Here is a 25138-nt window from a genome sequence, read left to right as displayed (position 1 = left end):
AAATTGGCCTTGCTCCAATTTAGAACTTCAACTTTTAGATCTGGTCTATCCTTTTCCATCACTATTTTAAAACGAATAGAATTATGGTCACTGGCCCCAAAGTGCTCCCCCGCTGACACCTCAGTCACCTGTCCTGCCTTATTTCCCAAGAGTAGGTCATATTGTTAACAATTTTAACATTTCTTTGCATTGGACACACTTGAATCCAGAAACCATAACTCTGAATACTGTTTAGACATTGTCAATTCTGATTCAGATGTTGATTTTTAGGTTTAGATTTAGATTTTATTGTCACGTGTACTCAAGTACAGGAGTACAGTGAAAAGCATCTAATGTCACCGTACAAGGCACTATCTTAGGTACAAGGGTACCTCAGTACAAAAAAACTCAGCTACAAAGTAGTAAAAGAAACAAAGTTTAAAAGGTTAATCATTACAAGCCATCATAGAATAAGTAGAAAAATAATGAAATAAGGTAATAATTAACATAAAGTCCTTCTTAATATGAACTAGAAAAATTAAGGAATAAAGTTAAAAGGTCTGTTGTGTCCATATTTAATCTAGGAATTTTGTGGAAATTCTGACAACATACCTTTGACCTTCTCTCACTTGCATACGCACTGATCTCTTTGCCTCTCGCAAGTGAGATAAATTGGCCTCTCCGTAGGGATTTGTCTGTTTATTAGCAAGCTCTGTTTTCAATCCTTGCCAATGTGTAACAAATAAATATAGTGTAAGGTGTCTCCTGCAGTTTGAACACAATTTAAAATGGTTGACCTGTAGATTGACTTGCTTGCTCACTGGTCAACTAAAATGGGCCTCATCAACATGGTGTTTTCCAGCACTGATCATGTCATATTAGTGATAATGGTCTTATAATTATCCATGAGGAATTAACTGTCGGTTACTTTGCCTGAAAACAGTAATACACATTACAAGTTAAGAAGCAGACGAATTGATTGCTCTGTGTGCAGCTTGCAATCCCAAAGCAGACTGTCAAGGAAAGTTGCAACAAAGTAAACATGCAGCATATAGTGTTTTAAAAGTGAATTCCCTTAAAGATAACCTACACAAATGACAACTTGAAAATCAAGTAAAATAGGTTGTAGTTCTAATTTGATACCAACTTATACAAATTGCGAGAATAATTGATGTGGGAAATGAAATTACCGGATCAATGCATGCAGGAGAGGGATGAAAGTTTATTGTTGGTGCAGTGTAAATGTACCTGCCCTCAAACTCAGAGTGAATAAAATGTAGAAATATTTTCCATTCCCAAACATGTACTTCTTTCACCTTGTCTGCATAAAGAAGCATTAAAATGACAGCTATAAAAGTCAGGATTTATCTTTATTAGATATATTATTTACAATGTATGGGGAAACATAAACAGAGAAAATAAACAGAATTATTGAACAAAAAATGTTGTTTGTAAGAAGGCCCTGAACATGATCTGAAAACATTATCTCAGAACCTTTAGCTCCATCTGCTGCCCAGTCCCACAGTGGAGGAGCTAAACTGTGAGCAGATCCGTCTGTAACCATTTGTTTCAATTGTTTTATATGTATTGAGACATTTTGTCAGAAATTCCTTCCAAAACCTAAATGATTCTGATCCAAGGAATTGAACAGTAATAAAGTTCAGTAAGACATAAGCTGATCCAATTCTGCTGAACTAAACAAAATTTCCAATCACGTTTGTTTAGCATTAACATTTGACTTCTATTTCTTGCGTGTAATAAGGCAGCTATATCATATATTTTCAATAACTGACATAGCACCATGCTATGAATCACCATATTACCTGAAAGTAATTTCATAGTTCTATGGGAAGGTAGCTTCTAAGGGCCTTTTGGATTAGATTGGATTCCCTACAGTGTGGACACAGCCCTTTGGCTCAACAAGTCTACACCAACCCTCTGAAGATTAATCCACCCAGACCCATTCCCCTACATTTACCCCTGATTAATGCATCTAACGCTATGGGCAATCTAGCATGGCCAATTCACCTGACCTGCACATCTTTGGACTGTGAGAGGAAACCAGAGTACCCAGAGAAAACCCTCGCAGACACGGGGAGAATGTGCAAACTCCACACAGACAGTCGCCCGAGGTTAAAATCGAACGGAGTCCCTAGCACTGTGAGGCAGCAGTGCTAACCACTGAGGCACCATGCTGCCCTTCCTACAGCACAGTGGTAGTGTTCCTAGCCCTGGACTGGGAGGCTCAGTTTCAAGTATCACCTGCTGTAGCGGTATCTCTGAACGTCCCTTTAATGACCATGGATCCAGCTACTCACTACCTAGTTATGTTTGGGTATTGTGAACAGTGGCTGGCATATGTACGTTCACAGTCTTATACCCAAAACACCCATCTACGCGCCCATAAGGTAGACCTTGAGTGTCAGTGGGATTTACGTGGTGTCCTCCAGCCCTTGTTTTCGAGGAATGGCTTTAGTGAGAAATGGACAGATTAAAAATATTTTATCTCTGGTCTTTGTCAGAGTAATGGGTTTACCATCCTGACTTAGACTTGCTCACAACCAGCTTATCTGTTAATCTTTATTGTGCTTAACCTGGCCACTTAAATCTTTCAATGTTTATTTTTGATTATAATATTGATAGAAAAGATGTCTTAAATACTTTAAATGAACATTTTAAGACAATTCAGGGTGATTCTACCATAATTCCTTTCTCAATTGTACCTCAGTTTGTTGTATTAACCATTCTCAACCTTCCATGGTGTAGGAGTGGGATATATGCTGTTCTGTTTGAACCAGTGACCTTATCTGTATCGTGAGTCAATCGCTGTAATGTGCAGCCATCTGTCAGCTGGCCTGCAGTACTGCGTTGAGCATGAGAATTGAAAATACATATCATTAAGCCAAAACACTGAGTCATAAATTAACTTTATTTTGCTTTTTAGAAGTAAGAATATAAATAAAAGCACAGAAAAGGAAAGAATGATAAATTGTAAAATATTAAAAGAACGAGAGGAAAGACAGGCTTTGTTATCAGATACAGGTGAATAAAGCTGACAGGGCATGTCTTCCAAGTTTTGAGTCTCGCCTGAAGCAGTGTCACTGATGGTCCCCCTGAGCAGATTGATGGTCTTGGATTTAGAGATGTGCTCATAAACTCTCCTCTCTACTGATTCTATGACATGACCCAGAGAGATAACATTCAGACTTCCTTAAGATCTGACACAAATGCCTTGGACAGAGCTTGTATTCCAGAATGTCCCGTTGGGTGCATACTGGGTCACCAAAAGGATTTCGCCTCCAGATCATTTCGAAGTAAGTTGGATCCAAGAAGGGTTATACCCAAAACATTGACTTCTCCTCCTCCTGATGCTGCCTGCCTTGCTGCGTTCTTCCCACTTCCTGATCGTCTACTGCTCTCTGCACACGGCATGAAGCCAACATTGGCGTAATGGTACTGTGAAAAAGTGTGGCACTGGAAAAGTACAGCAAGCCAACAGCATCCGAGGAGCAGGAGAGTCGACGTTTTGAGCATAAAAACCTGTGCCGCTGCAGTCACCCAGGTCATCTTCCATTTTATATGGAGATCAAAGATGGACCGGGTCCGAAGGGACTTGATGTACAAAGATCTGGCCAACGGGGGAAAAAACATGCCCAATGCCATCCTCACCCTGATGGCCACCTTTGTCTGTGGCTGCATTAAGCTGTGCGTGGATCACCGGTACGCAAACACCAAGTGTCACTACGTACTGAGGTTCTACCTGTCCCCGGTGTTGCGAAGGATGGGCCTGGCCTCGCTGCCGCAGAACATTCCGAGTAGTTGGACCATTCCATATCACCTGTCCTTCGTGGAGAAATTTAATGAAGAAAAACACCTTTGACCACAAGTCTATCAGGAAGTGGTCAGCATGTAGTGTCCTTGAGACCCTTCGGGAAAAGGAGAGGGCGGATCCTGTCGAGCGGTTCCCTGAGCAGACTGTCAAAGTCATTTGGCAGAATGCCTCATCGCCAGAACTTTCCAACAAGCACCAAGACATGGCTTGGCTCGTGGTGAGAAGGGCTCTGCCTGTAAGATCCTTCATGCACGCCTGGACTCTCAGCCGCACCACACGCTGCCCTCGAAGCGGCTGTGGAGAGGATGAGACTGTCACACACCTCCTTCTGGAATGTGCCTATGCAAAGGAAGTCTGGAGAGGAATGCAATGGTGTTTGTCGAGGTTCGTCCCAAGCAGCGCCGTGACGTGGGACTCCATGCTCTACTGTCTGTTCCCTGGGACGCAAACCGAGATGAACATCAACTGTGCCTGGAGGATCATCAACTCGGTGAAGGATGCTCTCTGGGCGGTCTGAAACCTATTGATCTTCCAGCTGAAGGAGTTGACCCCGACTGAGTGTTGCAGACTGGCACATTCCAAGGTCCAGGACTACGTGTTGAGGGACACTCGGGGCAGCTGCTGCCACAGCGTGATGGGGAAAGACCACCATGTAGCATCTGCCTGCCTAAGAAGAACAGGGGGGCCACCCAGTCTTTTGGGCTCCACTGACACCTCAGCAGAAGAGCTGGATAGTAAATGTACAGACTTGTATATAGGAAAAATAAATTTCGATGTCTGTATGTAAAGCAATGTAATGTGTGCAAAAGAATGGCAGGACCAATTGTATAGAGATCCAAATAATTTTATGAATAAAGTATAGTTTTGAAATAAAAAAAATAAGCTCTTCATCAGACATTTCCGATGAAGAGCTTATGCTCGAAATGTCAACTCTCCTACTCCACGGATGCTGCCTGACCTGCTGTGCTTTTTCAGCGCGACACTTTTTGACTCTGATCTCCAGCATTTGCAGTCCTCACTTTCTCCTAGTGATACTGTCACTTGATTGGAAATCTGGAGGGCCTGGCTAAATCTCTGGGCACACTAGTTCAAATTACACTACAACAGTTCAAACTAAAGCTAATCATTGAATGCTGTTAAAAATTTATCTGGTTTACTAAAGTCCTTTGATCTGCTGTCCTTACCTGGTCTGACCCATCAATAATGTGTCAAGATTAGAGTAGTGCTGGAAAAGCACAGGAGGTCAGGCAACATCCGAGGAGCAGGAAAATCGACATTTCGGGCAAAAGCCCTTCATCAGGAATGTCTGAAGAAGAGGATATGCTCGAAACGTCGATTCTCCTGCTCCTCGGATGCAGCCTGACCTGCTGTGCTTTTTTAGTACCACTCTAATCTTGACTCAAATCTCCAGCATCTGCAGTACCCACTTTTGTCCCTTAATAATGTGGTTTACACTTAAGAACCTTCTGAAATGGGCTCCCACATTAAGCTATTCAATGGGGGCTGGGCAGAAATGCTGGCCTTGCCGGTGGCATCCACGTCATACGAAAAAATAAATCAAACAAGAACGACTGGTGAAACGAGGGGTTCAGCCTCCATCAGTTGCTTGAATCAATACATTGCAGCTTCCTGACTGTTGTGGTCTGCCTATTGGTCAGCAAGCATTGGCAGCCTACTCTCTGTCCTCAAGCAGTTACAGAGGGCTTGTCATGCTCAAGCAGTGCAGGCTCAGAACCTGCAAATGATTCTGCTGTCAGGGTCTCAAGCTCCAAAACAATCCTGCCTAACTTCTTTCTCAAGTACCTTCAGCATGATTCATTATTTTAATGACAGGTCCATAATATCCTAGCATAGTCAGGCCAGGGCACAACATGAAGCTCTTTATCTTTCAGAATGTAAATGAAATGCAGAGTAACCACTTCGGTCAGTTTCAGTTTCTATAATGTTGTCGTGTACAATTTCATTGTTATTTGTAATTGTCCACTTCAGGCAAATGATGACACACCACTTCTGGCCCAGAGGTAGAGACAGTATCAGTATGCCTCAGGAACTAACACACACACACACACACACACACAGTAAGCAGCATCTGAGGAGCCGTATTTCAAGCATAAGCTCTTCATCAGGAATCAGTAACCTTTAGGTTACTAGTTCAGTAACATTACTATTATGTTATCACCTCTCCATTAGATCAATTTGCACCATTCTGCTAATGGAGCTGTTGACTAATCAATTGCAAATTAAATAGTCTTCAATGGACCAAGGTTTGAGGCAAGAAATTGCCACTAGTGGAGACCTTTAGGACCTAGAGATCCAAAGTCATTTCCTCCTTCAATATGTACAACACTTGCCATACCTCATATAATATTGTGTGATATAAAATATTGAAAACACTAACGTCCCACATCTTTGAGTCACCTTAAATGGAGTTTTGATTTGAACAAAATAAGTTGTGGCTATTCTCCTGCAGCGCAATCTTATGGATCAGATCAAAGCCTGTACTAGTTGCTTTCTGTTTAAAATATCAGTCTAGAGTATGTTTGCCTCCCTACATTTATCTCCCTAGGCTCATCGCAAAACTGAAGGCTTAAGTGCAGCACAACAAAGGGGCTCACAGCAACAATTGAACCGAAATTGATCTTGTGTGAACCTGTGAAATGAGTTGAAAGCTTGTCACTACAGCGGTTCACTGAGATGTTAACATTTAAAGTGTGAGTGGGGGACTTGAGTTGTTTCTGTCTCTAAGAAAGTTGAGGATCCATTGGAGAACCTCCGAATTACAATGGGTAAGTATTGATCAATGAATGCTTAATGAGAGAAGATTGAAATGATCACCAATAACTTGCATGGAGATTCTAATTTGATTAGATTAGATTACTTACAGTGTGGAAACAGGCCCTTCGGCCCAACAAGTCCACACCGCCCCGCCAAAGCGCAACCCACCCATACATCTACCCCTTACCTAACACTGTGGGCAATTTAGCATGGCCAATTCACCTGACCTGCACATCTTTGGACTGTGGGAGGAAACCGGAGCAGACACAGGGAGAATGTGCAAACTCCACACAGTCAGTCGCCTGAGGCAGGAATTGAACCCAGGTCTCTGGCGCTGTGAGGCAGCAGTGCTAAACACTGTGCCACCGTGCCGCCCTCAATACTCTCCTATAACTTCTGGAGAAAATGCACAACAGATTATTTAAGGTGTTTCACTTCTGATTTCTGCGGATCTTCTGGCACATCAGGATGTTGGGACACCCAAATAGAGACCCCTGCTGATCAGAAAAAAAGAATTAAAGAATAGGTGAGAAAGGAAATCCTTACATAGGGAGACAATAGAATATACATTGATGTGTAAAATGTTCTGTTAATAAGCAGAATTCATATGTGACTTTAAAAGGGATTTAGTAGCCTGAATGAAAATTTATTAAAGGATTTGAGGACTGAGTAGTATGTGGTTTGTGTGGAGAAAAGTGCTGGTATAATATTGCAGTAATATTTTGTGATTCTATGAAATACAGACTGTTATTGCTTTTCTCATTATTTCAATAGTGCTGTTAATATTCTTACTTTAAATTTAATTTAATCTATATCTGGTCATGGATTATGAGTCTGTCATGGACACTTACATGAAGCTTATTAAAATAGGTCTAGTATTAGAGAAAGCATGTTGCCCTCTGGTGGCAAGTCACCATTTTGCTGTAATTAGCCACAGGAAGGAATAACAAATGTGACTCATTTTGTGACTCATTGGGTATTATTTTCAATCTCAGGAGGAGTCAGGTGAGGCCTTACTTTGATGACACTGGCCATCGTGTTGGTTTCTCAATATTTTTCCTGTTGCTGTGCTATTTTAGAAACTGCCATTTCATTGGCACGAGATTAGTAATGGTTACCCACCTATAAGAGTTCCCATTCTCCTCCTCCCACAGCCAGTACTCTGATATGTGCCCTTTAAAACTGTTCCCTATCCAGAATACCTGCATGGCAGCTGTGGCCAGTATAAATTTAATCATGGAAAGATACTCCATCTGTCCCTCTTACCTACATTGGCAACTCCCAACTGTAGCAGTGGTCTCTTGTTGCTCCTCCGGCCAAGGGAGCCTGTCCACAATCTTTAATTGGGTAGAAAGAGTACTCCTGGCCATCAAAAAAAAATCATATTGGACCTTGGGTATTGGCGCAAAGTGGTTTGTTAACAGTAATCAAGCCAAGCAAGTGTCTGGACCCAAAACGAAAATTCAACTGACCAATTCCTATATTCTAGTATTTAATAATTCTTGCAGAAATAAACTGTGAAATGCTACCTTGGCATTGCATACCAGACATTTTAACTAAGGTTGCTCGGCTTTGCATCCATAACACTGATAATTGGGATCAATTGAAGCCCAGAGGATAGACCATAAATAGCCATTTACCTAATTTCTCCAGGATTTATAGCTGTAACAGTGCAAGTTTAAAATGGGTTGCCTAGGACATCTCTACCCTTTTATATCTGTATACTTGTTCAGCTGTCTTAGTAGCTCATTTGGCAAGTTTAGTCAGAACAGCCAGATTCAATCCAATCTTGGTGCTGAGTTAACTGATCATTGCCCGGCAATGACTGTAAAATCACAGGGTGGTACCTACGGTCTAGAACTGTGTTGAGAAATGATCTCAAGGTCAAGGAACTCCAAGGCCTTCAACACAAAAAAGAGGAGAAATTTCGAGAGTCAAAAGAATACGTTTGCTATTTTCACAATCTCTGGACCTAGAAATGGTTGAGATGCAAAGTGTTTGGTCAAATATGCTTTTTTTTAGTGAAGTTTAAGTTTAACTCTTATATGTATTAATGTCTCGTTTCATTGCTACAGGTGATTCCGTCTTGTCAAATACCTTCACAGATACTGTTTTAACTGGTGTTCGTGGACCACCTGGATCACCTGGACCAGTGGGACCTGTCGGTAAGTTTTATGCTTCAAGAAGACTTCATTTTAGATTTTTTTCATAAACCATCCAGCACATCTATGAGGTTGGTCTTCCTTTCAACAGTGCAGTGCAAAGTGTATTATTGAAAATAAACAAAAATAAACAGAGAAGCATAGAAAGCAGGTATGTCAGTAGGCTATTTGGCCCATCAAGGCTGCACTCCCCCATTGAACATGATCATGGTTCATCCACTATCTCAACGGCTTACACCCACTCTTTACCCCTTTAGCTCCTACAAATCTAGTAGAGTCATAGTGATGTACAGCATGGAAACAGACTCTTCGGTCCAACCCGTCCATGCTGACCAGATATCCCAACCCAATCTAGTCCCACCTGCCAGTACCCGGCCCATATCCCTCCAAACCCTGCCTATTCATATACCCATCCAAATGTCTCTTAAATGTTGCAATTGTACCAGCCTGCACCACATCCTCTGGCAGCTCATTCCATACACGTACCACCCTCTGCGTGAAAAAGTTGCTCCTTAGGTCTCTTTTATATCTTTCCCCTCTCACCCTAAACCTACACTCTCTAGTTCTGGACTCCCCAACCCCAGAGAAAAGACTTTGCCTATTTACCCTATCCATGCCCCTCATAATTTTGTAAACCTCTATAAGGTCACCCCTCAGCCTCCGATGCTCCAGGGAAAACAGCCCCAGCCTGTTCAGCCTCTCCCTATAGCTCAGATCCTCCAACCCTGGCAACATCCTTGTAAATCTTTTCTGAACCCTTTCAAGTTTCACAACATCTTTCCAATAGGAAGGAGACCAGAATTGCACGCAATATTCCAACAGTGGCCTAACCAATGTCCTGTACAGCCGCAACATGACCTCCCAACACCTGTACTCAGTACTCTGACCAATAGTTTTAAATAATGCTATGAGAGGTAGTTGTCACAATAATGATCAAGATTCATTTCACTGAACAGTAATTTGTGTCTTCCACCAGATGCTTGCCACTTCCCCAAAGGCAAACTTTAGAAGTGGGGACAGTGAACAATCTGAGCAGCACTTGTTACATTTTTCATTGGCCCACTGAATTAACTGGACCTTGGGCTGGAACGTTCTTGTCTATCAATGCAAGAGGGACAAGAGAGAAGGAAAATAAAGTTGGAGAGGAAAGGAAAATGTGCAATTTTTAAAAAAATTTAAGATTAAAAGTATAATTTCATTTTCAATTAAGTTTGAATTTTCACTTTCAGTAGAACAAAAATTAAACTTATGGAAACATGAAAATGTTTACTGCCAAGGAGCAGCACAGTTACATGAAAAATAACATTGGGACCACGGTCTACATTCTCATGCCTCACTTGTAGCTGAGGATCACTTCAAAGAAGTGGGGAAAACAAATTAAATAATTGTACCACATTTAATTATCAAATTTGTTTTGCAATTGATTGAATGAAAATGTATATTTATAACTGATCCACTTGGTGTGGTATGTAGAAGCATTGATGTGCACTGTCACTTCATCAGATATGGAGGTGGGATAAAGAATATTGGGCAAAATAATGCACCCATTTGCTCAGAGTTAAAAATGGAACCGACTGTGTTGGCCTTAATGCTCCCTCACCAATGAGTTTAAAGACTGGGAGTGGACAGGGAGTACATTAAATCCAGTGGATAACCTGCCAATGTCTACCTGCCTGCCCTGCTCCCAACACAGTTATCTCAGTGGCAAGAGTGGCATTGGGTGACCTGACTGCCAGTGGAACAACTGAACACTGAGTGAGCAATTAATGCCCACATTAGGGGCTTACTGCACCTGCATTTGGCCAGGGTCACGAATGGCCGACATCAAGCAGACACCCTGGCAGGCTTCTCTCTGTGGGCTGGTGGTGGTCAGGATACACCCTGTTTAGCCAGTGACTCTCCAATAGGAGAGGTTTGTTGAAAAGTGTGGCACTGGAAAAAACACTGCAGGTCAGGCAGCATCCGCGATGCAGGAGAATCAACGTTTCGGGCATAAACCCTTCATCATGAATTTAACAACACACTCCACCCTGACCCCATGCTGTCTTGATGAAGGGCTTATGCTGCTTATGTGGAATCTCCTACCCCTCAGATGCTGCCTGACCAGCTGTGCTTTTCCAGTGCCACACTCTTCGACTCTAGCCCCCGGCCAACATTCAAAGTTTGCCTGTGTAGAGTACAAGCAGTGGGCACCACTTTCCTGGTGCTACTGGCACATCACAAGCTGCCAAGATCACTCTTTAGCCAGTGAGGGTGGAGGAGGTGGGAGTAGGTGGCCCCATGTAATTCAGTCATTGTTTCTGATGTGCTCCTTCTCTGACATACATGGCCCATCATTTGCTGTGATTAATCATGAGAGGCTTTTGAATAAAGTAGGCATTTACACAAATTAAGTACAGTCTTTTGTTGAAAATGTTTAGGTTCACCTGGTCAGCAAGGACCTATTGGACCACCTGGGCCTCCGGGAAAAGATGTAAGTCATTGCAAAGATTATTGTTGTGGTTCTAAAAGAGAAAATATTCAAATTTTACAGTAACTTATTTGCGTTCAAATTAATATGAGCTTTTTTTGTTGGTGTTCTTTTCAGCTTTATTCTTGTAGATTCACAAATTATAAATGCATGGAGAGATTTTGTCTCAATCAGTCAGAAACTAATAATTTTTCATATGATAATGTCATGTTTCCAGTCTCACTTTTCTAAATAGAATGTTCTTTATTTTGGATAGGGATTGGCTGGTCGGCCAGGTATACCAGGATTAGATGGACCTAAAGGTGAAAAGGGAGACAGAGTAAGTTTCACAAGGTTGAAGTGGAACACGTTAGACACACTGAAGTGTAAGAATGCCTAATAAGGCCACAATGTCTTTTAGTTTATAGCTATGTCTATGAGATGAGAAATCATTTAAGTAAGTAACATCAGTGTTTACTGACGAATATTGTGTGAAGGTAAGCTGATCATCAACTGAAAGAAAGAAGCTTTGTTGATGCTAATTGTTTATCCAGTTCACAGTTTCTTATGTTCCTGTGTACCTGCTCATCTTCTCTTCCACTTACCTAACTGACTGTGGACAAACATTTCAAGGAATAGCATCCCTTCCTGTGCCTGCACCATCACTGTGAAGTCTCACGAGGATAGATTCTTGGCCTAATCTCTTTTCAACCTGTACACTGCCCATTGACACAGTCATCCAGAGACACAGGGACAGGTACCATCACAAGTCCATGAGCAAGATATCTGATCACAGCTCAAACCAAAACATCACATCAGTTCAAAGTTCAGTCACCATGCTACATCACTTGTGAATGATTATGGAAAATGAAATAACTAATGAGAGGTGGCCATCCATGAACATTCCCAATGTCAGTGGTGATGGAACCCAAGGCAAGTGAAAACAAATAAGACCAGGACATTTGTAACTTCACAAAAAATGTCGAGTTGAAGATCCATCTCAACCTCGTCCTCAAATCCCAATGATCATACAGGCTGGTTTTCCACCAATTTGATTCACTTTGTTTAATATCAATGAAGGACTGATTGTGCTTCATGAGTCACAGATGTAATGTGGAAGAGTTCTGAGCCAGAGCCAGGCATGTTCTAAACATGCATCTTGTTTCAGTGCATCTGACAATTGTAACATCAACTGACAAAGTGGCAAGTGGCCCCGCATGGCCTCTCCATAAATAGCCAGCCAACTCCAGTCCAGTTCCAGTCTCTCCATATACAGCCTCGTTAGCCTACTCTCAACTTCGAACTGCTGGAAGGTATTTCTGACAGTGGTGTCAAATGGCACTTACTTGCCAGCACCTTATAGATGAGGTGTGAAGCCTTCTTCAGCAGCTCCTCCAAACTTCAGGACTTTGGAAACACTGTCAGTTCCTAATGCTGCCACTGTTCTATCACTCTGGGAAAAGTGCTAGAACTTTCTACCTAGTTGCATTGTGCTTGAAAGCTCACCACATGGTCTGCAGCAACTCAAGAAGACACTGGACTACCACCTTCTCAAGGGGAACTGGGCACAGGCAATCAACACTGTTTGGTTAGCGATTGCAAGGGATTTTTATTGTATAAAAATAAAGGCTTAGGAATAATTAAAGAAGAATGTTGGATTGGAGGAAAGGCTTAAAAACTAGCAGCTTTTATAAGCACTGAAATAACAACAGGTAATAATGTCAGCCAAAAAATGACGTCCTTGTATGTAGTCTTAAGACAACAGCTGACTGGTCCAGCTAATGGCTGTGGCAGGTTTATAGGCCATGTTAGTAAAGTGTTCTTAACAACAGATGGCACAGGTCTGTCTCTGACACGGTTGACCCAGATCCTGTGGAGGATCTTGTCTGTTGCTGTTGACCAGCAAGTGACACAATGCCAGGAAATATAATTGATAACATCTTGGTGGCTGCAAACAAGTGCTGCCTTCCTTTCAGCAGTATGGTGCAAAGTGTGATTTGCTGTGACTGCAGAGTTTATAGAATTATCCGACTCTGTATCATTGAAACTTTCAAATAAACAGAGAAGTATAGAAAGCAGGTATGTCATATGGCCCATCAAGGTTTCACTCCCTCATTAAACGTGACCATGGTTCATCCACTATCTCAACGTCTTACACCCGTTCTTTACCCCTTTAGCTCCTAGAAATCTGTTTATTTCTTAAATATAGTCAGTGACTCCACTCTAACAGCCTTTCGTGACAGAGAGTTGCACAGGCATGGCACTCTCTGAGTAAAGAAATGCTTCTATCTCAATCCATATCTGCTTACCCTGGATCCTGAGACTGTGACCCACTGTTCTGAACTCCTTGGCTAGGGAAAACATCATTCCTGCATCTAAACTAACCCAGCCTGTCAGACTTTGTTATTCCAATGAAATCCTCGCACATTCTTCTAAATTCCAAAGAATCCAGGCCTGCTCAACCCAATTCCCCCTCATAGGATACAATGTGCCACCCCAAGAATTAGTCTTGTGAAGCTTTGCTGCGCTCCATCTATGGCAAGTTTATCTTTTCTAAGGTAAGGATACCAAAACTGTACATAGTACTCCTGCTTTGGTCCCATCAAGGCCCTGTACAGCTGCAGTAAGATTTTGTTACTTCTGTATTCAACTCCTCTTGCAATGAAGTCTAACATGACAGTTGCCTTCCAAACTGCCTACTGCATCTCCATGTTTGATTTCAATGACTGGTGTACGAGGACCTCCAGGTCCCTTTATGCATCAACATTTCCAAAAGTGCCTGCTATTATAGTCAGGCATCTTACAAACACACAGACATTGGAAACCAGACATTTTAAGTGCCACACGCTAGCGTAAAGTTGTTATTCACTAATTGCATCAGAAATAATGCAATCTTCTGTTGTTTGTTTGAATTTCAGTCCAAAATGTTGACTAAGTCAAAGTAGGAGGGCAGGGGGTTCCTGGAAAGGATGATAAGGGGTGAAGGTGGATGAGAGGAGTGATTGGAAGAAGGGAGTCATTGGAAAAGCAGGACAGTCACAAAGCAGAGAGATAATGTCAGGTTAATGGCATGCCATTTTAATGTTGGACTGCTACCCCTCTCAAGTCTGCACTGAGATGAGTATTTTTAATGACTTTGGCTTCTCTGTTGTTGAATTGTCATTTACTTCTCATTCTAATTTGTGCTCTATCCTGACTCCAAAATTAATTTTAAAATAACAAACTGTAACTCCGTAGCCATTTGTTTAATGGCTGCACTGTAAATTAAATCTGTATTTTTAACTCAATTAGGGCCCATCTGGATATCCCGGAGAAAGAGGCCTCAGAGGAGAAATGGTAAGTTGCACTACCAATTTACATGCATCTTGATTTTCCTGACTGAATTGACGTCTTTATTTCATCTATTTTGTTTTGATCCAGTTAACAATTGTTTATATCTTGTTGAATTATGATTCTCCTGTAACTTGAAACAATGCAAGTGTGTTTGTGTATCTGGTTGAAGGGGGGAGTGGGGATATTTGTTCATCCCTAAATATTCAGGGAACAATCCTGGTAGCAGATTGGAAAGACTTGTGATGAATCTAGTTGCACCTTGTTGTCATTAAATCGGCAAATTTCTGGGAATTCTGACAAACCCTTCCACCTCTCTGTCACTCATCCCTCTATTCAGGAGAGTATTTTAATGCCCTTCCTTTTGTCGATGGCTGGTTCCCTTTAGGAACTGCCTGTTTGGCCACATGAAGACTTGCTGTTACTGATGAAGGGCTTTTGCCTGAAATGTCGATTTTCTAGCTCCTCGGATGCTGCCTGACCTGCTGTGCTTTTCCAGCACCACGCTCTCGACTCTAATCTCCAGCATCTGCAGTCCTCACTTTCGCCCATTATCAAGAAACAATCAATAAAAGGTATAAATTTATACAGGGAAAAAAAATCAGCAGCAGACAATGAGCAACACTCAGCATTCCTTTTCCAAGTACATTAAACCATTTTGTGACACCAAAGTAACAAAGTTCTTCAAAAGTTCTTCAAGAGCTTTGACCTTGTACTTGGATCACTGTAGCAAAGATATTTTCCTTTGAGTTTCACCACTGTGCTGTAGAGTGATCCCTGGCAACTTGTGGATGCAGATGGCTCTGGTTAGTACTGCTGCCTCCCAGCACCAGGGACCCACTTTGACTCCACCCTCAGGTGGAGTTTGCACATTCTCGCCCTGTCTGTGTGGGTTTCCTCTGGGTGCTGTGGTTTCTCCCGCATTCCAAAGTTGTGCAGGTTAGGTGGATTGGCCATGATAAATTGCACATAGTGTCCAGAGATGTGCAGATTAGGTGGATTCGCCATGGAGAGTGCAGGGTTACAAGGACTCTTTTGGCTGAATGGCCAATTTTAACACCGGAGGGATTCTATAACAATTGTCCAGCAATGAAAAGCTTTACATATGAAGAATTGGGTTTATATTCGATGGAGTTGAGAAGGATGAGGGAGGATCTAATTGAAACATACAGAATACTGAATGGCCTGGACAGAGTGGATGATGGGAAGATATTTCCATTGGTAGGAGAGACTACAACCCAATAGCCTAAGAGTAAAATGAAGACATTTTAGAATGGAGATAAGGAGTAACTTCTTCAGCCAGAGAGTGGTGAATCTATGGAATTCATTGCCACAGAAGGCTGTGGAGGCCAGGCCATTGAGTATATTTAAAACAGAGATAAATAGATTATTGAGTATTAAGGGGATCAAAGGTTATAGAGTCATAGATATGGATACCACAGAAACAGACCCTTCGGTCCCACCCATCCATGCTGACTAGATATCCCAACCCAATCTAGTCCCACCTGCCAGCACCCAGCCCATATCCCTCCAAACTCTTTCCTATTCATATACCCACCCAAATGCCTTTTAAACATTGCAATTGTACCAGCCTCTACCACTTCTTCTGGCAGCTCATTCCATACACATACCACCCTCTGCGTGAAAAAGTTGCCCTTTAAGTCTCTTTTATATCTTTCTCCTCTCACCCTAAACCTATGCCCTCTAGTTCTGGACTCCCCGAACCCAGGGAAAAGACTTTGACTGTTTATCCTATCCATACCCCTCAAGATTTTATAAACCTCTATAAGGTCACCCCTCAGCCTCCGACGCTCCAGGGAAAAACAGCCCTAGCCTATTCAACCTCTCCCTATAGCTCAAATCCTCCAACTCTGGCAACATCCTTGTAAATCCTTTCTGAACCCTTTCAAGTTTTACAACATCTTTCCCATAGGAAGGACGCCAGAATTGCAGGCAATATTCCAACAATAGTCTAATCAATGTCCTGTACAGCTGCAACATGACCTCCCAACTCCTGTACTCAATGCTCTGACCAGTAAAGGAAAGCATACCAAGTGCCGCCTTCACTATCCTATCTACCTGCGACTCCACTTTCAAGGAGCTATGAACCTGCACTCCAAGGTCTCTTTGTTCAGCAACACTCCCTAGGACCTTACCATTAAGTGTATAAGTCCTGCTAAGATTTGCTTTCCCAAAATGCAGCACCTCGCATTTATCTGAATTAAACTCCATCTGTCACTTCTCAGCCCATTTGGCTCATCAGATAAAGATCCCATTGTAATCTGACGTAACCTTCTTTGCTGGCCAATATACCTCTAATTTTTGTGTCATCTGCAAACTTACTAACTATACCTCTTATGCTCACATCCAAATCATTTATTATCAATGACAAAAAATAGTGGACCCACTGGTCACAGGCCTCGAGTTTGAAAATCAACCCTCCACCACCACCTTCTGTCTTCTACCTTTGAGCTAGTTCTGTATCTAAATGGTTATATGGGGAGAAACCTGGAGAATGGGGTTAAGAAGTTTATCAGCCATGATTAAATGGTTGAGCAGACTGGATTGGCTTTCTGCTCCTATGTTTTATGGTCTTATAATTGTCAAATTTATGTTTGATGGCTCTATCACTAGAGATAAGGAGCAGAGATTTACTAAGGAATGGGGCTGAGCAGCAGATGGCCTGCCCAGCCTCATATCTCCACACTCCTGCACTATAGTCGGGCTAAATTGGCTAATCGTAGCATTTCCATTACTCAGTGTCCATGAAGTCCTGCCCTCGGACCAGCTCCAACACTGCAAGCAGTTCCAAAGTTCAGTGGTGGCCACCACCAGTAGTGCAAGAACATCCCATCTGCCTCAAGGAAGATTAGTTGAAAAATGTGGTGCTGGAAAAACACAGCAGGCTAGCCTGAAGAAGGGCTTATGCCCAAAACGTTGATTCTCCTGCTCCTCGGATGCTGCCTGGCCTGCTGTGTTTTTCCAGCACCACATTTTTCAACTCAAGGAAGATTAGGTCTGCCTCAAGATGGTAACTCTGGAGGGTCTAGAGTTTAGAGGGACCCGAGAGCGCAATGATACTGCAGGGAAAGCAGCTTCTGATGGGCAGTGACATGAAAGGAAAGGTCGCTGTACCCCTGACACATACAGAGGACCCTTGAATTTACTATTCCCCTTTTTTCATAGAGATAGTTGAAAATGACTTGTCCCGTTCCCATATTAGCCATTCTTCAACATGGACAACAACATACTATTTATAGATTATCTCAAATGGTATTTTAATCTCAATTTACTCATGCTGTTTATTTGCACATATTTTGTTCTTTTTCTCCTTGCTGTTTTCTAGAATTTGTGTGTTTTGTGGTTTCCTTTAAAACCTTTTTAAATCTTTCATCTGATCAAACTGAGATATACTATGTTAGGAAACATAACATTTTCCCTTTCTTTGTACCCAGGCATTCGTGGGGTTAGGTGTAGCATGAGTTAGATATAATTTAGTTAGCTGTAATGAGTTAGCTGCAATGTCCAATTTTAATTGTTCTGCCCTTGGTGACTGCCCTCAATTATCAAGGCCCTAAATTCTACAATTCTGCATCTTCACTGCATTTGAGCATTAACCCAACCTCTGAAAAATGCACTCGAGGGATGCTTCAATTTTTTACTGTTCATTCCAGTTATCTCAGTGCCTCGCTAAATGATTACTTGAACTCAATTAATTTCAACCTTAAAATGGTGCAAGATTACATTTGAGCCAGATTGTAGGGTGAAAGGACAAAGAAGGATTCACTATTAGTGTTAGATGAAGTACCTTGGGTGGTGTGGGGGGGATGTTTGATTTGAGCATTAAAGCATACAAGACCACAACAATGGCATTGGGCTGAATAGTCTGTTTCTTTGTTATAAATCCTGTATCATTGTAGAATCATACTGTGCATTGTGGTTCTCCTCTTTTCTGGAATAAGCTTATTTTGCTTACACAGTGTAGAAATTTTCTTTGTGTCGCTGATAGGGGGTCACCAGCGTCTGTCATTAATTTCCATTTGCTCCTTTGTTGTGTTTTCTCTTTCATTATGCAATTCTTAACTTTCTTTTAAAAAAAGAAAACTGCTTCTTAATTGGCCTGTAAAGGCTTATTATTCCAATATTGTGTTCTTGCAGTATTCTAATTTCACCTCTGTAACATCACGCGATTCTATCCATTTCAATTCATCTCTTGCTGAAATCTACCAGTAGGCTTATATTCCCTCTGGCATGAGTATTCCAGTGCACTCATGATTGGTCTCCCACAATTTAACTTCCATAAACCTGAGGTCATCAAAAACTCAGCTGTCAATGATCTTGCTTGCACCAAGTCCCATATACCAAACTACCACCTTCACCCGCCAATTCCCACTCCCCATCTGACTTACAGTGACTTCTCATTAAGCAAACAAGTCACTTCTAAAATACTCAACATTTCTGTTGTTTGGAAACCCCTCCACGACCTCACCCCTCCCTAGAGCTGTAATGCCCAATTTTAATTGTTCTTCCATTGGTGACTGCCCTCAATTGTCAAGGCCCTAAACTCTACAATTCACTGCCTAAACTTATCTGCTGTTCTGCCTCTCTTACACCCTTGAAAGTGCTCCTTAAACATATTTCTTTAACCATTTTGACCAAGTATTTTGTTATCTGTCTGAGAATGTTCTTGTGTGACTTGGTGTCACGTATCTTCTTGTTAATGCTCCTGAGAAATACCTTGAGATATTTACTACACTGAAGGCATGATATAAATAAATTCGCTCCCCTCAGAGCCAACTCTTGTTTATTCAAAATATTTAATTCATGTATTTTCTGTCATAGTAATTAGAATGTGAAAGTTGGCAGTCATTTACTATTTAATGTGCGGAGCATTCAAGGGAGATTGCTGTTTGTAACTTGGAACCTGAATAGAATCGTAAAGCACAAAAAGTTGTTCAGCCCATCTTGCTAATGTCAACATGTGGAAGGAACTATCCTATCAGTCCATTCCCCGTTCAGTCTCAAAGACTTGGCAGTTATTTCCTTTTATTTCTGAATTTCTTTTGGAATCTTATGAATAGAAAACAAGTTCCGTACTCAAAGTGAACGCAAAGTAGCCAAATTTAATAGATCAGGTGGAATTTAATTCACTCAATATATTTGTTTCTACCATGTTTTCCTAAATCTTGTCCACTTCCTACTTTATTCCAGATTCCCATAATTTGTAATTTCTATTTTAATTTCACAAAAGATATAGCTGGATCAGAAAAGGTTGCAAATAGCTGATGTTTTTTTTGGGAAAGAATTTATATTTTATATTGGGGCAATGATCCATTGAAGAATTAGGTTCTTTAATTCTTGAAATAAGAACTTTCAGTGCTATAACATGGACAGCAGATTCTTGACAGCCAAGTGACTCTTGACTATCTATAGTGAAACATGAGAAAGTGCAGAATGTTTGCACAAAGAATGGATATTCCTCTTCATCAACTGAAATCAAGCATGATAATGATAGAAAAGTGGGCACATTTGTATCGTATGGCCTATTGTCAATTCTAAGTTTATTTCTCTCCAGCAGTTCCTGCTGGGTCTCCTCTGGTCTCTGCTTCTTATTCAGTGCTTGCTAGAACAGAAAGATCAGGATAAATGTCACAAATCACTGAAAATATTCAGGCAGATGCACGTAAAAAGGCTTTTGGGATCCTGTGCATTATAAACACAGGAATGGAATACATAAGCAAGTAAGATACGATGAACCTCTTAACAAACACTGACTCAGCCTCAACTGGTGTACTGTGTCCAGTTCTGGACACTGCATTTTATGTGAAGGCTAAAAAGGAAAAGATTCATGAGAATTATTCCATGGATGTATGATTTCAGTCTCGCAGATTGAATGGAGAAGCTGGAGTTGTTCTCCTTGAAGAGAAGGCTGAGAGGAAATTTGATGGAGGTGTTCAAAGCCATGAGGTAGTGAGCCAGAGGAGATAAGGAGATATAATTTCTATTAGCATAAGGGTTGAAAATTAGAGGATACAAATTTATGATCAATGAAAGAGTCAAAAGTGGCATTAGGAAAAGCATTTTTCACACAGCAAGTGTTTGGGAATGTGTTGTCTAAGAATGTGAGGAAAACATAAGCAGTTGGGAATCTCAAAATGGAAGCATATAAGTCCCTGAAGAGAGAAAATCTGCATGTTAAGTAACAGGGAGGTCTGACTAGCAGAATTGTTCTTGCAGAGAGATAGCATAGCTATGATGGACCAAATAGTCTCTTTCTGTATTGTAACTACTCTAGGTTTCTATGAATTCCCAAAACCCAAGTTTCCAGCCTCCTCCCTCTTATCTATCTCTGTGCCGGCCAGTTGTAAGACCCATTCCCAACTATAGATCTGAGATAGCAGTAGAAATTATATAAGAAGACATATATGAGGCAGGCTTTTCCTCCTATTGCCTGGGCATGGTCTGGTTCAAGCTTTAGATTTCAATGGTCACTTTAGCATTGTCTCTTATAATGGGCTGGCATCATAATGATTTTTCTGGAAGCCACTGTTTCACTCCCACTAGTTGATGTGAATCCCACTAGGAACTCTCTATGGATGCCTAATGAGAACTACCTGGAAAATTGAACTGGAATGTTGACATGATGTTTAGGAAAGATGTCACACTCCAATTCTGAGGAGATGAATTTCTGCATGGGATGCGATGGTAAAATGATGCTTTCTTTTCCTCCCAATCTTCTTTCCTCCTGTCCTGACATATTCATGTCTAGAGTATAGTTTCATGGAATCATAGAATCCCTATAGTGTGGAAGCAGGCCATTTGGTCCATCAAGTCCACACTGACCCTCTGAAGAGCATCCCACTCAGACCCAACCCTCTACCCTATCGCAGTAACTCTGCACTGCCCATGACTAATCCACCTAACCTGCACATCCTGGACACTGTGGAACAATTCAGCATGACCAATCCACCTAGCCTGCACATCTTTGTGAGAGGAAACCGAAGCATCCAAAGAAAATTCAAGCAAACAGTGGGAGAATGTGCAAACTCCACGCAGACAGTTGACTGAGTGTGGAATCAAACCAGGGTCCCTGGCACTGTGCAGCAGCAGTGCTAACCACTGAGCCACCGTGCCATCCCCGTCACGAGACAGTTGGAGGATCATAAGATGGAGGAGCATGCAGGCAACATCTCTGATATTTTTCATGTATTAATCCAGTTATCGAGCTATGATCAACATTGGAGCAAGCCTGATTCTGTTTTACCCACCAACCCATTTGCTATTACTGCAGAACCACTGCTTGAGCTGTCTTTTCACCTTCTAGGGTCCATGTTGGGTAAAGCCATCCTTGAGCACTTTTGCAAGAGCAGGAGAAAGTGCTGAGGCAGCTTTTGCACTTTTAATATCTCATTATCTGAAACTGAGAACTCAGCATAGTTATTGTTGACATGATTCAGTATCACACGAGGTAGAACATTTGCCTACAGAACAACCAGAAATCCACAAACCAGTACAGCGGAACCTCAATTATCCAAATATCGGCTTATCTAGCAAGATCGCAATGTTCTGACGCTCAGCCAAATTATGTTATCCGGCATTCGATTATCCAGACTAACTGAATGAAATGCTCCCCCTCCGTGTCCTTTGGATAATCGAGGTTCCTCTGTATCTTTCATGTTAGCAGCTTGCACAAATTGTGAAATCTGCCAAATTCGCATCTTGAAAATAATAATGTGACTGTCCCTTTAACATTTTTGACTTATTGACAGTATTTTCAAGATGCTATAACAGATTTATACTTTAATAGAGTGTCATATTTTATAGGGGGAGCCAGGAATTAAAGGAGAACCAGGAGATAAAGGACAACCGGTAAGCTCCAAATACAAACTGTGAAAGGCTGTGCCCAATAGTCTCTTTAAACCTGTGTAACTGAATTAAATTTGTGAAAATTAGCTGATCAGCAACTTGTTATAGTAAACGTGCTGGATTTAAAATACTTTACAATCTGATAATATTTCTCCCTTCGGAATATTTGTCTCAATAATACAGCAAAATATTCTACCATGTCATAGTTTGAGTCCAATTTTAGATATTTCTGGTGGTATAAGATCTAATTTTGCCGTTGTTATTGGCAAAGAATATCTGTGTTCAGCTTTATGGCCACCTTGACAGCCTAATTTGCCCATTTTATATTTTTCTGGTTGGCCACAATCAGATCAGCTATGGGTCGTACTGAACGGCAGAGTGACTGGAAAAGGCTGAATGGTCCAGTCCTGTTTCTAAATCATGTGCATGTTTCGAACGGTTGCTCAAGGACTAGTATGTATGTAAAGTGCCCCTGATCTTCTTATTACCTCCAAGTCCCTGCTGACGGAATTCATTTTGCAACAAAAATAAAGCCAGATTTTGGCTCATATATTGCAATCAGTTTTAAATGCCAAAAAAACATTCAAGTGCCAAAGATTTGCAGACCATAAAGGCATCACAATTACAGGGTTATGGTTGTTCTAAAATAAAGTAAATATATTTACCTATATCTGTAGGATGTGTATAGCCATTCTTTGTTAGTGCAGAAAATGGCTTTTAACGCACAAATGCCTTTATAGTAACATTGTAGCCTATTTTAAGCACAGCACTTAATGAAGATGGTCTCCAATTTTACATTATAATTCAGCACCAAACTAATACCAGGTAAGACAGGGACCTTGATTTCAAATTCAAATGTTGGAATGAAGGGTTCACAGTTCTGATGGCTAGATGCAATTCTTGTGAATGTAGCAAAATTCTTTCACAAAATAGTTATTTAATGAAGTTGATTAATGAAAGATGTTGCCTTCTAATTTACAACGTTACAGATGATTTAATAAATCTAGAAGAAAAAATTACTGAGTTTGTTCATTTTTTATATTAAACAGTCAGTCATCCTTTTGTTTATCTCAAGTGTAACATTTAAAAGATTTAAAATTACTCATAAATCTTCCTTTTATCGGTTAAAAAATAAAATTATTCAAACTGGCTTTTATTGTAAAGTTTGCAAATTTTAATCAGGTAAAGCTACTTGAAAAGAAAAGCTTGCAGAAGGGATACTGTCCTGTTGCAGATGCAAAAGCATGAATAACTGAACTAGTTGAACTATATGCACGGACACATTGTCTATCATGTTTACTAATATCCACATATATACTAGTTTTGACTTGTTCTGGTTTTCTTACAAGCAGATGATTAAAAAAGGTGCCAAACTTTGATTGCATTGGAATATTAATGAATCAAAGTGCATTCTATTTTTACATTAATTATAAAACTTCATCTAAAACCCGTGCTGTTGAAAGTTACTAATTTTGTAGTGTTCAATGCAGTATTTTACAAAGTTTGTGATTGGGATTGTTGATTAGTGGGGACAGATAGCTTCATACTGCATTTAGTCTGATTACTTAAACCAACTTGTGCTTTCATTTACCCAACGTCCCCCCCACAGTACCCCTTTCACAGCCAAGAGATTTTTTAAAAATTGCTTCCATTCCTGTGTAATGCCAGGTAACAGAAATATCATGATAATGCCTTTTTATGACTGAACCTCCAGGTTCCTGTTGATCTGAAGATGTGCCCGCTATTTGCTCAGTGTCCTGTCCTGGTGTGCAATTGCAGGTGGAAAATCATTCTGTGAGGAATAAGCCGGAGCTCATAATATGAAAGTTCTGCGGATGCTGGAAATAAAAGCAGAAAGTTTCGGGGAAACTCAGCAAGTCAGTACAGCGAGTCATACTGGACTCAAAATATTAACTTTGTTTCAGTCTCCACAGATGCTGACAGACCTGGTGAGTTTCTCTCAGACTTCCTGTTTTTTTTCCAAGCTGGTTGCAATCAGTTTATGGGGCAGCACATTGGTACTTCATGGTCAAACTCTGCACTTAAACCATTTATAACTGAACTGGTTGAACTATATGCATGGACACATTGTCTATCATGTTTCAGTATCAGTCCCAAGGATGTAGGTTTTAGATGAGAGTGCGTTGAATGTTGATTGAATGGCAATAAGAGTTCTTGGCCTTCTAGAATTTAAATTGACATGGAAACATAGGGATAACTATGAATTAAGACATGGTGAGTTCTGGTTTACAGGAAGCATTTTCATGAAAAGTAGTGATCGGGGAATGATGAATTAAATCTTTTGCTATTTCTTGCAGCAATCAGAAAATATCAAGTATAGCCCAAAGCAGTTGGATGCAGCTTGAAAGAAGTATCAAGTGAATCATTCCAAATTTTAGGTGCATCTCACTGGCCAGATCTTCATCTCCCTTGCTAAACCATGGTATACATGTTAGAGTGACTATAAGCTGACTAAATATATAGTGTTCCTGATTTACAAACATCTGACTTATGAATGCTCACACTGATGAATTCAATCCCATACAGGCACGTAATTTTAAAGATGCACCATACAAACATCTTCCATACTTGTAAATAGCTACTTTATATTGCCCTGCTTCGCGCTCTGAATTGTGGACAAGTTGACTTGTGAGCAGACTTGAGAACGTAACCTGTTCACAACCTGGGGACTGCTTTTGCATAACTCAGAAGTGTTTGTCCATCTCAGGTTGTGGTTATGCTGCT

General features: G+C 41.0%; 1 protein-coding gene across 3 annotated transcripts in view; it reads left to right on the top strand.

The window, feature by feature from the left end:
- emid1 (EMI domain containing 1) overlaps positions 1-25138 on the top strand; it is a 343266-nt gene that overhangs the window by 295858 nt on the left and 22270 nt on the right. For all 3 annotated transcript variants that reach the window (XM_072588069.1, XM_072588070.1, XM_072588071.1), the window contains exons 9-13: positions 8662-8751; positions 11169-11221; positions 11475-11537; positions 14489-14533; positions 22352-22396. In XM_072588069.1, coding sequence (XP_072444170.1) covers positions 8662-8751; positions 11169-11221; positions 11475-11537; positions 14489-14533; positions 22352-22396 — 296 coding nt within the window. The remainder of the gene's footprint in view (positions 1-8661; positions 8752-11168; positions 11222-11474; positions 11538-14488; positions 14534-22351; positions 22397-25138) is intronic.

This window comes from Chiloscyllium punctatum, chromosome 17, assembly GCF_047496795.1.
Source record: "Chiloscyllium punctatum isolate Juve2018m chromosome 17, sChiPun1.3, whole genome shotgun sequence".
Lineage (NCBI taxonomy): Eukaryota > Metazoa > Chordata > Chondrichthyes > Orectolobiformes > Hemiscylliidae > Chiloscyllium > Chiloscyllium punctatum.
The sequence above is the reverse complement of the archived record's forward strand: the minus strand, read 5'-3'. Positions and strand labels throughout refer to the sequence as shown.